The following is a 16,487-nucleotide window of genomic DNA, read 5'->3' on the forward strand; positions in this document are numbered from 1 at the left end:
AATTCTCTCAGTTTTTGTTTATTTGGGAACACTTTTATTTCTCCTTCTATTTTGAATGACAGGCTTGCTGGATAAAGGATTCTTGGCTGCATGTTTTTTCTGTTCATCACATTGAAGATTTCCTGCCATTCCTTCCTGGCCTGCCCTCCATAAGTATAAATGAATAGAGATCAAACCACTCCGATAGGTTTCCCTTTGTATGTGAGGGCCCTTTTCTCCCTAGCTGCTTGCAGAATTCTCTCTTTATCTTTATATTTTGCCAGTTTCACTATGATATGTCGTGCTGAAGGCCGATTCGTGTTACGTCTTAAGGGGGTTCTTTGTGCCTATTGAATTTGAATGTCTATTTCTTTTCCCAGATTTGGGAAATTCTCAGTTATAATTTGGTCTAGTATCCCTTCAGGCCCTTTCTCTCTCTCTTCCTCTTCAGGAATTCCTATGATATGGATGTTGTTCCATTTGATTGTGTCACTCAGGTCTCAAATTCTCCTTTCCTGCTCCTGGATTAATTTCCTGTCAGTTCTGTCGCTGTGACTTCCTCTTGGAGGTTCTTCAGGGGAGAGTTCCTTCATTTTGTCATTTTTGCTAGTTTTCTGTCTCTTGTCACCTTTAGAAAGCTCACTGTGCACTGTGCACCTGTTAATATTTCTCTGTTAAAGGAGGCTTATTGACTGTCCAGGGCCTGTCGTTTCAGGAAATATTCTTTTAATGGTGTCTCTCAGTTTCTCTTGTTGTGCCTTTGAATATTTTATTTCCCTACTCAGCAGTATTTGGGGTTCGCTGTCATGCACACTTTGGCTTATTATTTAAAAATAAGACAAGTTCAGTAATTACTTGAACATGTTCTTTCTGTGACAGGAGACACAACTTCATTCACAGTGATTAGAAATAATTATCACCTAACTTACCTGACCATGAAATTTACTTTTTAATAACTGTTTTACCTTTTCCTGTCTTTACTGGAGAAGACCAGACCAACATATTTCAAATAAAGTATAGGGAATAAATGTTTACATTAAAGGAGAAAGGATGTATCAAAGATACAACTGTGCCTTGGCTTTAGTATAAACAATCTTTGAAGGTTGTCAAAGAAGTAACCCATAAAACACACCCATGAGCCATTAGATATGGGTATATGGAGAGCTCTGTTATGAGCAGATTCTAAGAACAAAACAAAAACAGGGGGAACAGTATAAGATTTGTCCTGAATCTCTATGCTGATAGTCTTATATATCTATAGAGCTCAAGTCAATAAATAAGGCTTTATATATAGCACTTCATTTCATTTTAGGAAATGTTTACTTCCTAAAAATATCTAACTTGTTTCCTATTGGTGCGCACAGAAGATTATGACTTTTGTATAGCTGATTCTGGAACTGTTCTATTACTCCAAAACCTAGAAAATGTAGGACTCTATTCTTAAAGGAAAATAAAAATAGAATTACATTTTCTTCATTTTTAATAATTATGTCAATATGCAAACAAACATGCCTATATATAAAATACAGAAATCTATTCTAGTGGACATAGAGTAGTTGATGTGATAGCCCAGAAACATAATCTTCCCTTCCTCCAGTCACTTCAAATCACTATTTTCCATTAAGAAAAACTATGGATTCCAGGTCAATGTGCAGAAATAGCTATCTATGTTCAATTCCATAATCTTTCCTCATCTAAAAGGACCTGCCTGAGAAGTAATCATTTCTTCAGTTCCAGGACAATCATCATAAAAAGGAAAATTACTCACTTCTGTTTGTATAACTCTAATCAGGCAAAACAAATGCTGTTGTGTTTTAGCTATGACACCAAACTGACGACAGCGCTCCAAAAAAGTGTCTAAAGATGGGTCGATTCTTCTCTGCAGTTTACTCCAAAAGAGAGTCAATTCCCTATAAAAAGAAAGATTAAGGTAAAACATATAAAGCAACTGGTATTTGCCATCCAGCTCCCCACCCCACTTTGGTTCCTAACGATAAGGTGGTAGTAAACAAAAATTAGAAGAAAAAAAAACCTGTCTATATTCCTTATTGCGTCCTCTCAAAGTGGTAAAATTGCTAAGAATTCTTCCTGAAAATTCCACCACTTCTTTCCTTTGTGGTGGGAGAATATAAAAACAACAAAGACTATTTCCTTTATAATGATATTTTAAAACACTTAGGGCCCGTTGTGTTCTAAGGTTTCACCCCCTTACACTGATAATTACATTGACTGAATTAAACTCTATCCTAGTGGGCAGAGATCATGAGACATCCCTTCACTGCTAACAAAACGTATACAAATAATAAATATTCTAACAGTACACTTCTCCACTTACCTGGACCTTTCTAGCTCTAAAATCTTATGAATCTACTTAGGTTAGGCATGTATTTTGGAATGTTTAAATAGGACTAATAAAATTAGCAAAATGGGACTTTTGGAAATGGCTAAAACACAAGAATCTTACAAATATTCATTTTGGAATATGAATGGAATTTTCAAGCATATGGGAAAATGCTTGAAAAAAACAAGTTAATTAAAAACACTGAATGCGTTAAGAGAAAAATTTTTTTAAGTTTATTTATTTTGAGATAAAGAGAGAGGGCATGAACAGGGAGGGGCAGAGAGGCAATTCCAAGTAGGCTCTAGGCTGTCAGCACAGAGCCTGACATGGGGCTGGAACTCACCAACTATGTGAGATCATGACCTGAGATGAAATCAGGAGTCTGACGCTTAACCGAATGAGCCACCCAGGAGCCCCAAGAGAAAATTCTTAAGGAAAAGAACTAGTAACTCAAAAATGTCCAGGATAAAAATACTAGCTGAAGAGAATGTTACCATTTTTAAAAAGTGACACTTTTCTTTACACACTGCAATACATACTGTAATATGTTAAGTAGTTTTCATAAGGAAGTATTATTTTCACAAGGCAGTTTTAGGAGACTAATTATATCTGACCGCTATTAACTGACTATTCTAGGAAGCTGGGTACGAATACAAAGTTTAACAAATGAACATACCTCAAACGATTGAAAATAAACATATTTAATAGAAGTTATTTTATTATACTTTATTTATTTAGTTTAATTAACTAATGCATTTACAGAGTGTGTGTGTGAGCAGGAGAGAAGCAGAGGAAGAAAGAGAGACAATCTCAAGCAGGCTCCCCGTTCAGCATAGAGCCCAATGTAGGTTTTGACCCCATGACCCTGGGGTCATGACCAGAGCCGAAATCAAGAGTCAGCTGCTCAACCGACTGATCCACTCAGGCACCCCTATTATACTTTTAAAGAGGTAATGAGGATTCTCATATGGTGAAATTCTTATATACACACAAAACTTGCCTCAAAGATTGAAATTAATATACTCCTCAAAGGTACATTGTTTAAAGCTTTTAATATTTAGTGATGGCAAATTTGAGCTGTGATAAATAAAACTAACTTAAAATGCCTTTTTAAGTATTTGTCTTTGGTGACTAGTGTTGCTGTCCCTAACCAGGAAAAGTAAAAAACTGAGACAGGTCAGCTTTGAAAATAGTTACTGTCTAGGCAAGTAATTGGGGTGACTGTTCATTTTAAAACTCACAAGATTGCTGGGCACCTTGATAGCTCTGTTAGTTAAGCATCTTACTCTTGGTTTTGGCTCAGGTCATGTATGATCTCATGGTTCATGATTCTGAGCCCCACATCAGGAATATCTACTATCTAAAATTCGTCAACTAGGTAGAAGTTTAAAGTTAGGCAAATCTCATAAAGTGATAAAAGGCAGTTAAGTATTAAAATCTCCTAAATAATTTTTAAAGTTTATTTATTTTGAGAGAGAAAGAGAAAAGTGCAGGAGAGGCAGAGAGAGAATCCCAAGCAGGCTCTGTACTATCAGCACAGAGCCTGATGCGGGGCTTGAACTCATGAACTATGAGATCATGACCTGAGCCAAGACCTAAAGTTGGCCACTTAATCAAGGGAGCCACTCAGGAGCCCCTGAAATAATTTAAAAAAATAAATCAGACTGTCTAGGGCTTGATTTATTCCAGATTAAATATTTCAACCTATAGTTATTTTAACTCCAAATAACTATGACCTGAAAAGGGTATTTTGTTTTTAAACATACCTTCATTACCCAACCAAACATATAAACTTGCTTGAATGAAAGCAAAAAAACCAACTCATGAAAATGCCACCATGTCATCCATTCAAATTTGTACACTCGAAAACCCAAACCACCAATAACTAGTAACTCAGAGCCTACTGGGTCATATATGCACTGGGACAAATACCAATTACTACAATGGTATGATTTTTTAAATGAAATATACTGAAAATGATTCTACTATACATATGCTTTCAGTTAGCCCACTGCCTACTCAAGTCAACAAATTATATATACAGATTCATAAAAACTGGAAAGGAAACTTAGTTCTATTAATTGTAGGAAACACACTTTGGCCGAGATCTAGCCACCAGGCAAGAACTTAAAATTACACTGGGTTTCTGCATATCAGCAAGCCCAAAGTCCAGCACTTGTCATACTGTTATCTGGAATTTAGGCATTGTGGAAATGAGGCAAAGAAAACTTTGTGGAATTAAGGAATGACCACCTCTAAAGGTAGCTCCTGCAAATACAGTATGTGACCTCATGATTTTTTATTTCCAACAAAATTTGGTTAAATAAAACATATATGAATATGTGGTCTTAGCCAAGTACTAAGGACAAAACACATATTGACCCTGGTATATCACAGTCTAGCCTGGGAGAGAACAGGCATGAGATTATATCTAATGAAACACAAATGTACAAGACTTTTTTTAATGTTTACTTTTGAGAGAGAGTGATTTAGAGCGATCGAGCGAGCAAGTGCGGTAGGGAGGGGCAGAGAGAGAGGGACAGAGGATTGAAAGCGAGCTCTTCACTGACAGCAGCAAGCAGGTGGGGCTTGAACTCACAAACCATGAGACCATGACTTAAGCTGAAGTCGGATGCTCAACTGACTGAGCTATATATATTAAACTCAGATCTCAGAAAGCAAAGGTCAATCTATCAAATACTTGCCAAAAGCTTTGATGGAGGTTTATGGCTCACCTGTATGAACTTCATTTTTTTTTTTTTTTATGTTTGTTTGCTTTAGAGACAACAAAGGGGAGGGGCAGAGAGACAGAAAAACACAAGAGTCCAAAGCAGGCTCCAGGCTCAGAGCTGTCAGCACAGAGCCCAATGCAGGGCTTGAACTCACAAACCTTGAGATCACGACCTGAACCAAAGTCGAACACTTAACCAACTGAGCCACCCACGTGCCCCATGAACATCATTTTAAAAGCAGCAGTAGTAATTACACATCTATATGTACCATGTCCCATTTAAAAATGGTTCCCTTTCTTATTTGCTTGGCTACTCTAATAGTATTCCCACTGCAGACATCTATAAGAAATTCATTCCTCCAGCACTTTTTTTTTTGGGGGCAGAGCCAAAACTCTTTGGGGACCATGGTTAATTAATAAGCTGAGTAATATACCTTTTGAGATCAATCATATATATATATGTATGGTGACTGCTATAAAATAATAGGATCTACTTTATTGTGGTTTGTTAAGTATCTCTAAAGGAAATTTCTAAGAAAAATAAAAATGTTTTGGGTAAGTTATATAGTTAATACTTCAAATATTATCTTCTGTGATGATCACATTCAAGAATGATACTTCCAATAAATAAATTCTAGTATATATGTTTAAAAATAAGTGACTGCTTTTATCAGATTCCAATTTTGTCACGTTTTATAGAATTCCTAAGTTTCGTTTTCCTTAGTGAAATATCCCACTCCAATATCCCATCAGCAAAACAAACAAATGAAAATACGTTTTCACCTATGAAAATAACAGAAGGGGTTAAAAAAAAAAGTTTCCAAATTTGAAAATTTTAGATTCTCTTTAAATTGCTTGAAAGAAGCTTACTTTTAAAAAGTGTGAAGTGACTAAATATTTTCTTTCCTTTACTCATTCTAGTTCCTCAGGAGGCCAACAAGAGGGAAATCCTTGTTAATCCCTTCCTGCTGCTGGGAGCAGCATTAATCCTACAGCTACTAATGTCCTTGGAAGGGCTAATGTGGCTGAGTGAAGAAAGAAAGAATGGGGTTATAAGTCATTCTAGAAGGGAAGCTCTAATTTGGAACATTAAAAGAACTGTGTGACTATAGTTTTAAAATTACTTTATAATCAAGAGAAATCTCAAATAAATAACCTAAACTCACTCCTCAAGGAGCTAGATAAAGAAGAACAAAGCCCTAAGCCAACAAAAGAAAGGAAGTAAAAAAGATTAGAGCAGAAATAAGTGAAATAGAAACTAAATAGAACAGATCAATGAAACCAGGAGCTGGTTCTTTAAAACATTCAACAAACCAATAACCTTTTAGCAAGAATCACAAAAAAAAAAAAAAAACCCCAAAAAACACAACCCAAATAAATTAGAAATGAAAGAGGAAAAACAACAGCCTACACCACAAAAATACAAAGGATTATACAAGATTCCGAAAAATTATGTTAACAAATTTGATAACTAGAAGAAAGTCCTAGAAACATATAACCTTCTAAACTGAATCAGGAAGAAACAGAGCATTCAAACAGACCAACTACAGCAGTAAAGTTGGATCAGAAATTAAAAAATTCCCAACCAACAAAAGTCCTGGACTAGATGGCTTCCCAGGTGAATTCTGCCAAACACTTGAAGAGTTAACACCTATTCTTCTCAAACTATTACCAAAAAAAAAAAAAAAAAAAAAAAGAGGAAGGAAAGATGACAAATCCATTTTACAAGGTCAGCATGACCCTGCTACAAAAGCCAGGTAGACACTACACAAAAAGAAACGTAAAGGCCAGTATCTGATGAGCATACATGCAAATATCCTCAACAAAATATTAGCAAACCAAATCCAACAATATTTTTAAAAAATTGCCATGATCAAATGTGATTTATTCCAAGGATGCAAGGTAACTCACTATTCACAAATCAGTCAAGTTGATAGGTCACATTAACAAGGATAAAAACCATATAATCATCTCAACAGAAGCAGAAAAAGCACCTGACAAAGTACAACATCCATTCATGACAAAAACTTTCAACGAAGTGGGTTTAGCAGGAATATACCTCAACATAATAATAAAGGCCATATATGACAAACCTACAGCAAATGTCATACCCAATGGTGAAAATCAGAGCTTTTCCCTCTAAGATCAGGAACAAGACACGGATGTCCATTCTCACCACTTTCATTCAACACAGTATTGGACATCCTAGTCACAGCAATCAGATAACAAAAAGAAATAATAGCATCCAAATTGGTAAGGAAGAAGTAAAATTTTCACTATTTATAGATGACCTGATACTATACACAGAAACCCTGAAGACTACCAAATGAATTCAGCAAAGTCATAGGATACAAAAGTAATATACAGAAATCTGTTGCACTTCTATTTTTCAAAATGTTTACTCATTGAGAGAGGGAGAGAGGAGGGGCAGAGAGAGAAAGGAGGGAGAGAATTCCAAGCAGTTTTCCTGATTGTCAGCGCAGAGCAGAGCTCAAAGAAAGGCTTGATCTCCTGAAACACAAGATCACCTGAGCCAAAATCAAGAGTCCAAAGCTTAACCGACTGATCCAGGTGCCCCCTGTTGCATTTCTATAAACTAATAAATAAGCAAAAGAAAAATTAAGAAAACAGTCCCATTTACAATTGCACCAAAAACAATGAAATTCTTAGGAATAAACTAAACAAGGAGATAAAAGACTTGTACTCTAAAAGCGGTAAAACACTGATGAAAAAAACTGAAAATGACACAATGGAAAAATTCCATGCTCATGGATTGGGAAAATCAATTATTATTAAAATGTCCATATTACCCAAAGCAATCTAGACATTCAATGCAATCCTTCTATTAAAATACCCACAGCTTTTCACAGAACTAGAACAAATAATCCTAAAATTTGCATGGAACAAAAAAAAGACCTCAAATAGCCACAGGTGCCTGGATGGCTCAGTAGGTTGTCTCTGACTTCAGCTCAGGTCATGATCTCAAGGTTGAGGAGTTGGAGCCCCATACCACGCTCTGGGCTGACGGCTCAGAGCCTGCTTTGGATTCTGTGTCTCCCTCTCTCTCTCTGCTCCTCCCCTGCTCATAGTCGCTTGAATTCCATCTCTCAAAAATAAATAAATGAACGTTAAAAAAAAAAAAAAAAGACCTCAAATAGCAACCTTGAAAAAGAAGAAAGCTGAAGGTATCACAACCCCAGATTTCAAGATCCACTGCAAAGCTACAGAAATCAAAACTGTATGATACTGGTATGAAAACCAAAACACAGAACAATAGAACAGAATAAAGAAGTTAGAAATAAATCCACATTTTTATGATCATTAATCTATGACAAAGGAGGAAAGAATATACAAAAGGAAAAAGACATGCTCTTTGACAAATGCTGTTGGGAAAACAAGGCTACATGCAGAAGAATGAAACTAGACCACTTTTAAAGACCATACACAAAAATATATTCAAAATTGAGTAAAGACCTAAATGTGAGACCTGAAACCATAAATTTCCTAGAAGTAAACACATGCAGTAATCTCTCTGGATATAGCTATGGAAACATTTTTCAAGATAGGTCTCCTTTGGCAAGGGAAACAAAAGCAAAATTAAACTATTGACACTACATCAAAATACAAAGCTTTCGCACAGTGAAGGAAACCATCAACAAAATGAAAAGACAAACTACTGGATGGAGAAGATATTTGTAAATGATAAACCTGAAAAGGGGTTAATATCCAAAAATAAATAAAGAAATTATACAATGGAACACATACAAAAACAAATAATCCAATTTAAAAATGGGCAGAGGACACAGGCATTTTTCTAAAGATGAAACACAGATAACCAACAAACACATGAAAAAATGTTTAACATCACTAATCACTAGGGAAATGCAACTCGAAACCACAGTAAGATATCATGTCACACCTGTCAGAATTGGCCAAAATAAAAAACACAAGAAATAACAAGTACTGGCCAGGATTTAGAGGAAAAAGTAATCCTCATGTACCATTGGTGGGAATGCAGCCAATGGTGCAGAAATGCAAAAAATTAAATGCAAAAAATTAAAAATAGAATTACCATATGATCCAGTAGTTCCACTACTGGGTATTTACCCAAAAAACGCAAAAACACTAATTTGAATAGATATACGCACCCCTATGTTTACTGTAGCATTATTTACAACAGCCAACATATAGAGGCAGCCCAAGTGTCTATCAACAGATGAATGGTTAAAGATGATATGGCATACACATACACACATGCACACAATGGAATTTACTGAGCCATAAAAATGATCTTGCTATTTGCAACGACATGGATGCATCTAGAGGGTATAATGCTAAGTGAAATAGTCAAAGAAAGACAAATACCATATGATTTAAAACATATGTGGAATTTAGAAAACAAAATAAATGAACAAAGAGAAAAGAGACAAACGAAAACACACTCATTTTTTAAATACTCTTAAATACAGAGGACAACCTGGTTGTTGCCACAGGGGAGATGGATGGGGAGATGAGTGAAAAAGGTGAAGGGGATTAAGACTACACTTATTGTGATAAACACTGAATAATGAACAGAATTGTTGAATCATTATATAGTACATCTAAAACTTAAAAAACTCCACAACCCTCTGTAATGTATAATACATCTTATACATGAGTTAGTATATTTCTTTGCACTGAAAATCTAGCTATCACTAGCAGATAGTTTTTCATTGTAGGCAAAGAAATTAACTGTAACAAGATAAATTGGGGTTTGTTCCTCAAGAAAACACAACTGTTTTACTGAGGCTAAATTCTCTATCTCAAATGCATGGGGGGGAAGAAAAACCTCTTCTACTTAATTTAATGATTCAAACCCTCACTGCTACTTAATTCTTTTTATTTTTAGCACCTGTTTTTTGGTTTCCTAACAAAATTCCCAAAGTGATTATTATAAAATATATTTAACTCCCTATTCCATTATCTCCTTTCTCAGAGGAGATGTAACTGGTATAGTGGACTCCGTGGTGGAGGACTGCAATCTTCATTCTGGCCCTGCACCAAGAACACAACCACAGAAGAAAAGCTCTGGATTAGGAGTCAAAAACACTGGATATGAATTTCAACTCTATCACTTTAGCCTTAAGACCCTGGGCAATCACAAGACTTCTCTGATTCCTCTGGTCGTCCATTGCCTCATCTGCATAATGGTTATAATGAGATAATTTATAGTATGCAAATAGCATTTCTATATAAAATAGTAAACAGAAAGAAATACAGTAGCATATAATGTTAATCATAAAACTACACAAATACATACAGATACTCCAAAAGGAGAACAATGAAGGCTAAAGTACACGAAGGGCTTTACTGGGTTATCCTTTAATCAAAATGTTAATTTCCAACTTCAAGCAATCCTTAGGTTCTAAAATGCTCAAGGTTCCTCTTATTAAGATCATGCAAATCCAATCCATTCTTTGAATTAAAGCTCTGATATTACCTCCCCCCTGACACCTTTCTTAAACATACAGTGAGTACCTTCTGCTAATATCCTATAGCATTATCCATATCACTAAACTGATACTTAATGGCAGTCTTACATTCTAGAACTCTTCTGTATACCAAGTCTGTCCCTGTGGCTTAAATAGATTCCACACAGTTAGAATGAAAGAACTGTGGGTTACACTTACTGTTTTCCTTTTAGCAACTAAGTACTCTGTAGGCAAACAACATATAAACTGAATTAAAACCAAATTAATATAATTCTGCTATATAGTACCAAAGTTGCAAAAGAGATTACCTATTCAAATGGATTTCCTTCTCTAGTGCAAGGCTGACCTAGAAACCTAGATAATTCGTGGTTTCCAAATAAGAGGGGGGAAATGACTACCAAAAGATATAATAAGTGTAAAGGAAAATGAGCTAACACCAATTTGTTTCATGTTGCCATAATTTTATTTCCAAAGAAGACATATATTAAAGTTAACAGACAACCCTCTATAAGATGATCAAGAGGAGCTTAAATTCTTTACCCTTGCTTTATTTCTGGACTCTCCTGGAAAAGATTAAACCAATAATATTTTTAATTAAATGGCTGAGCTTCTAAGCAAGATGTAATTCACATGTCATCCATTAATTTGCTTAGGCTTTAAATTAGAAGGAAGCCAATGTCCTACGTGAACTCTAAATGCCAAACCATGTACTAAACAAAGTAAATAGAAAGTAAATATACTTACCAAGAACAATATACACTTGCAGTTTGGAGCTGCTGAGTGAGGTAAGTCGTACAAAGAACAAATGCTGTGTTATCCTGACCCTCGGATTCCAGATTACATATGATGTCTAGTATTTCCTTGCAGTCGACCTTTGCAATCTATCAAAAATGAGAAGATGGAGTCAAAATCAAAATGGTAACTTTCTCGTATATTTTGTTATGTAACGAGAAGCTTCTTTTAAGGTTTTTTATCTTTAACAATTGATGAGGCAATCAGAAGGATATCATTTTCTTCTATTAACTCACGGCTGAATTTCCTGGACTATTTAATATAATATTAAAAAGAAGTGAAGAGATACTATAAGGAAGTTCCACTGCAGTCCCAACACAGATAGAAACATTTTTGTACAGTTAAAAAAAATTATTCATGAACTTTGCTACCATATAAGGTGAGTCAAATTATGCATAATAACTTCAGATTATTTTCACTAGAAATATCATCTTTTTTTGTTTATTTCCTTCTCAATTTTATTCAAGTCACTCTCATTACAAATAGAAAACAGAAGGCTTATCCTTACAGCCAGTAAAGCTAAATGAGGCCAGTTGAGAAATTTCTCTCACTTTCTCAGAGTTAAGGAGACAAAAAAATATTTGGTATAAATGAGTTCAAACAACTAAAACACTTAGAAATGCATCTTTTTCATTTACACTATTTTTTTTTAAGATTTAATTTTTAAAAGTAATCTGTATACCGAATGTGAGGCTTAAACACTCAACCCCAAGGTCAAAAGTCACATTAAGTACCAAATGAGCCAGCTAGGCACCCCTCATGGATTCTACTTATAGAAATCTTAAAACCACCTCTGGACAAATCAGAATTTTCTAGGGCTCTTTTTACATACTAATAAAACAGGAGATTAAGACCTCTAAAGACCCTTTCTCAACTCTATTTTATCACTTCCCTATCTTAACAAACAAAATGAATAATCTCTTTGTCATGTGTCAGCCTTATAAATGTCAATTATACCAGATAGTAAATGTACAAAACAATGATAAATTTCAGGATAAACAGTGAATATCAGGGCGAATGAGGTATAAAAGAGTTTAGCTCATCTCTTTCAACGTGCTATTCAGTTCCAACAGGTGGTCAAAGCATCTAATTTTAGTCATACCCTCAAGTAGGCACAGAAGAGCTTTTTTCAAAGCATAGCTTGAATGCCATTTTCTCAAAGAATCCTTTTACTTCTAAGACCAGGTCAGAACCCCCATCAAAAACTCTATTCTCAACCATTGAAAGAAAAAACATCGAACAACAACTCCTCCAAAAGTTAACTGTACTTCAATTAAATAAAAAACACCCCACATACAAAAACTCTACTCTTAATTCCTCCTTTGTAACCTCTATCACAACTGCAATTCAATCATTAGGCAAATAACTTATTAGTATCTGTCTTCTCTGCTCTCTGCTAGAATGTACAGCCAATGAGGTCGGAGGCCATGTATATCTTGTTCAAAACTCAGCACCTAGTAGTGTCTGGAACACATTAAAAAAAAACAACAGTAAATAGGTACTGATGAGTGGAATATACAAATCAAGTTTTAAAGAGGGCAAAATGTTCATTTTTACAAAGTGAAACTCATACAATTCTGTTTTCTAGTCTTTTCAAAGACAATGCAATGACATAATAAGCAGTATGATATAGTGATTAAAAGCAAGTATTCTTTTTTTTTAATAGATATTTTTATTAAGTTTACTTATTTAGGGGGCGCCTGGGTGGCTCAGTTGGTTAAGTGTCTGACTGTGGCTCAGGTCATGATCTCGCAGTCTGTGAGTCTGAGCCCCACATCAGGCTCTGTGCTGACAGCTCAGAGCCTAGAGCCTGCTTCAGATTCTGTGTCTCCCTCTCTGTCTGCTCCTCACCCACTCATGCTCTGTCTCTCAAAAATGAATAAATGTTAAAAAAAAATTTTTTTAAGTTTATTTAGTGTGTGTGTGTGACAGAGAGAGGGAGGGAGGGGGAGGGAGGGGGGGGAGGGAGGGAGGGGGGGGGGGGGAGAGAGAGAGAGAGAGAGAGAGAGAAGGAGAAAAAATCCCAAGCAGGGTCTGCAGTGTCAGCAGAGCCTGACGCAGGGCTTGACCTCATGAACTGTGAGATCATGACCTGAGCCGAAACCAAGAGATGGCTGCTTAACCAAATGAGCCACCAAGGTGCCCCAAAAGCAATTATTCTAAAACCAGACTGTGTACATTCTTTCCCCAGCTCTACAGCTACTAGCTGTGTGACTCTGGGTAAGTAACATAACTTCTCAGTAACTTAGTGTCTTAGTTTCCTCATGTGTAAAATAGAACTAATAGAACCTCCCTCATGAAGTTATTTTAATAATTTAATATGTTTTAGTCCATCAGGTGACTACAGTTAATACTGTATTGCACATTGGAAAGTTACTAGATCTTAAATGTTCTCATCACAAGAAAAAGATTTTTTTTGTGACTGTATGGTGACAGACTTCAACTAGACTTATTTGGATATCATTTCACAACCTATAGGTACTGAATATTATGTGGTACACCTGAAATGATACAATGTCAAGATGTCAATTATGCATCAATAAAAAATGTGGTATGTGGGTCTATAAAAGTTACAGTTAAGTTTTAAATAAATATATTCTAACAGGGATTGACAAATAGGGAGCATGTTAGAAGAGCTCTTAAAAACTATTTTCATGAAATACACAAATTTTTAAAATAAGAAAAAAAGAAAGTCAACCTTAAGAATATCAGAAAGCATTTCAAAATCTCACTCTCAGCTGCAAGATCACACTTGATTTAAATTTATATCTAAGGAGCCCTGGGAGGCAAAGTTACATTGGTACAAAGCTTAGGGCATAATTAAAGTTAAATTTCGTTTTCAGGTTAAAAAAGAAAGAAGACCTTATCAGATTTAATGAAGATGGAATTTTAATGATGTCCTCAACAACCATGCCCTCATCCACCGCTGAATGAATCAGAAGGTTCATCCGGAGACAAAAGGCCCACCACAGGGTGTGCAGGACCGAAGTGACTTAATGACTGAATGAGAATTCCACAGCAGAAGAACAGCTGTTCCAGAGCAACCACCTACTATCCAGGCCACGTTAAAGCTCTTGTCAAAAACCCAGTATTCTAAAATTCGATTTTGCAATGTAACAGCAGTATAACATTCCCAAGCTGAGAAGTAGCATGAGAAACTCTCTAAGCCAGGAAAGAAGGTACAACTCATATTTCTAGAACTTTTTTTTAATCCTTTTCAAATACCCTGAATGAGATATTATCTCATTTTATCAGCATGATAAATCTGGAAGATTAGAAAGGCAGGCAATATTATTTTTAACTTCACAAGTAAAAGATGAGCCTAAGAAGAGACTGTTTCTTGTCTCTAGTCAACTGTAGCTAAATCAGAAATAACAGTAAACAAAATGAAAAACTAATTTCATGTCATTTTATTCTTACGGGGAAGCTCATTTTAAAAGGGTGCATTTCAGAGAGATATGAGCTTTCACCTTGGAACCAGAGCATTAAGGCAAAAGGGACAATACTGAAGTAAATTTGGGGTGCCTGGGTGGCTCAGTCAGTTAATAAGCATATGACTTCGGCTCAGGTCATGATCTCATGGTTTGTGGGTTTGAGCCCCGCTTTGGGCACTGTGCTGACAGCTCAGAGCTTGGAGCCGGTTTTCGGATTCTGTGTCTCCCTCTGACCCTCCCCTGCTTACGCTGTCTCTCTCTCTCAAAAATAAATAAAAAACATATATTAAAAAAAAAAACTGAAGTAAACTAGAAACCTAGTTTACTAGGTAACCTAAAATGGGTTAGGAGGAAATGCTATGGAAAATCCAGATTAGTTGTTTAGAAGGCATATGCAGTTCTATTATTTCCATTGATTATAAACACTCTAAAGATGAACACTACCAGTCAGTGTATAATAAGCCTGAACAAACAGCCCTCCTCCTCTTGCCTGCTGAACCCATCCTCCTCATCCCTCAATATTCAGCTGGAACTTTTCTAATTATGAAGTCTTCCTTCACAGACTACTCTAGCGTCCAATGATGTCTTGCCTGACTCTGAATTCACAGCATCTTCTCAGCATTTTTTAATTGGGCTATTTTTTATTCCATTTTGGGCCAACTTTTGAACTTTAACTCATAGTGGCCATTAACTTTCATTATTTTACTTTCTTAAAATGTGCTTTGAACTTTGGCTTTCCAAATAGACTGAATTCCCAAAGACAAAGCAGTCTTATATGATACCCAAAATCCTCTGTGCACAAAAATCCCATTAAAAACCATGTTAAAATTAAAATGCACATGTCTCTCAAAGCAGTGCTGTTTATTACCAAGTACCTGCGCTGTGCTAAGTACTGGGGATCCAAGCCAATCTGATTTTTGCCTTCATGGAAGTCACAGTCCAGCCACAGTCCAGTTACGAGGGGGATGTACAAAGTATTTTTCTTATCTCTGGTTAAAAAAAAAAAACTAACCCAAATTTGGGAGATCAAAAACAACTTCCTAGCTGAAGTCACATTTAAGGTAAGAATTCAAGAATGAGTAGAGATAAGCCATGAAGGGTAGCATGAAATAAAATTGTTCCAAACAGGAAGAAAACCACATTGCAAGGGCCAAAGGATAAGAATAAACAAGGAACGGGGCGCGCCTGGGTGGCTCAGTAGGTTAAGCGTCGGCTTCCAGCTTCGGCTCAGATCATGATCTCATGATTCCTGGGTTCGAGCCCCACCTTGGGCTCTGGGCTGACAGCTAGCTCAGAGCCTGGAGCCTGCTTCGGATTCTGTGTCTCCCTCTCTCTCTGACCCTCCCCTGCTCGTGCTGTCTCTGTCTCTCAAAAATAAATAAAAAACATAAAAAAAAAAAAGAATAAACAAGGAACTGGAGAAACAGAAGTAAATTATTTCTATACAGCGAAAGGTAATTTAGCAATAGTGCTGGAGTATCATCTCTAGTGGCTTCCTAAGAACAGACCCCTTCTGCTCTTCCAGTGTCTCAGCACCTTCTAACACTGCCACAGAGACTGCTGGGAACCTGGGCGCCTTCTGACACTGACACAGACTGCTGGGAACCTGGGCGCCTTCTGACACTGCCACAGAGAGACTGCTGGGAACCTGGGCGCCTTCTGACACTGCCACAGAGAGACTGCTGGGAACCCGGGCGCCTTCTGACACTGCCACAGAGATTGCTGGGAACCCGGGTGCC

The 16,487-nt window shown here is 36.3% G+C and overlaps 1 protein-coding gene across 1 annotated transcript in view; it reads right to left on the minus strand.

The window, feature by feature from the left end:
* RLF (rearranged L-myc fusion) overlaps window positions 1–16,487 on the minus strand; it is an 82,426-nt gene that overhangs the window by 9,402 nt on the left and 56,537 nt on the right. The window contains exons 6-7 of the mRNA XM_029947843.1: window positions 11,267–11,403; window positions 1,748–1,889 (exon numbers count right to left, since the gene is read on the minus strand). Of these exons, the coding sequence (XP_029803703.1) occupies window positions 1,748–1,889; window positions 11,267–11,403 (279 nt within the window). The remainder of the gene's footprint in view (window positions 1–1,747; window positions 1,890–11,266; window positions 11,404–16,487) is intronic.

Source organism: Suricata suricatta, chromosome 8 (assembly GCF_006229205.1).
Source record: "Suricata suricatta isolate VVHF042 chromosome 8, meerkat_22Aug2017_6uvM2_HiC, whole genome shotgun sequence".
Taxonomy (NCBI): Eukaryota; Metazoa; Chordata; class Mammalia; order Carnivora; family Herpestidae; genus Suricata; species Suricata suricatta.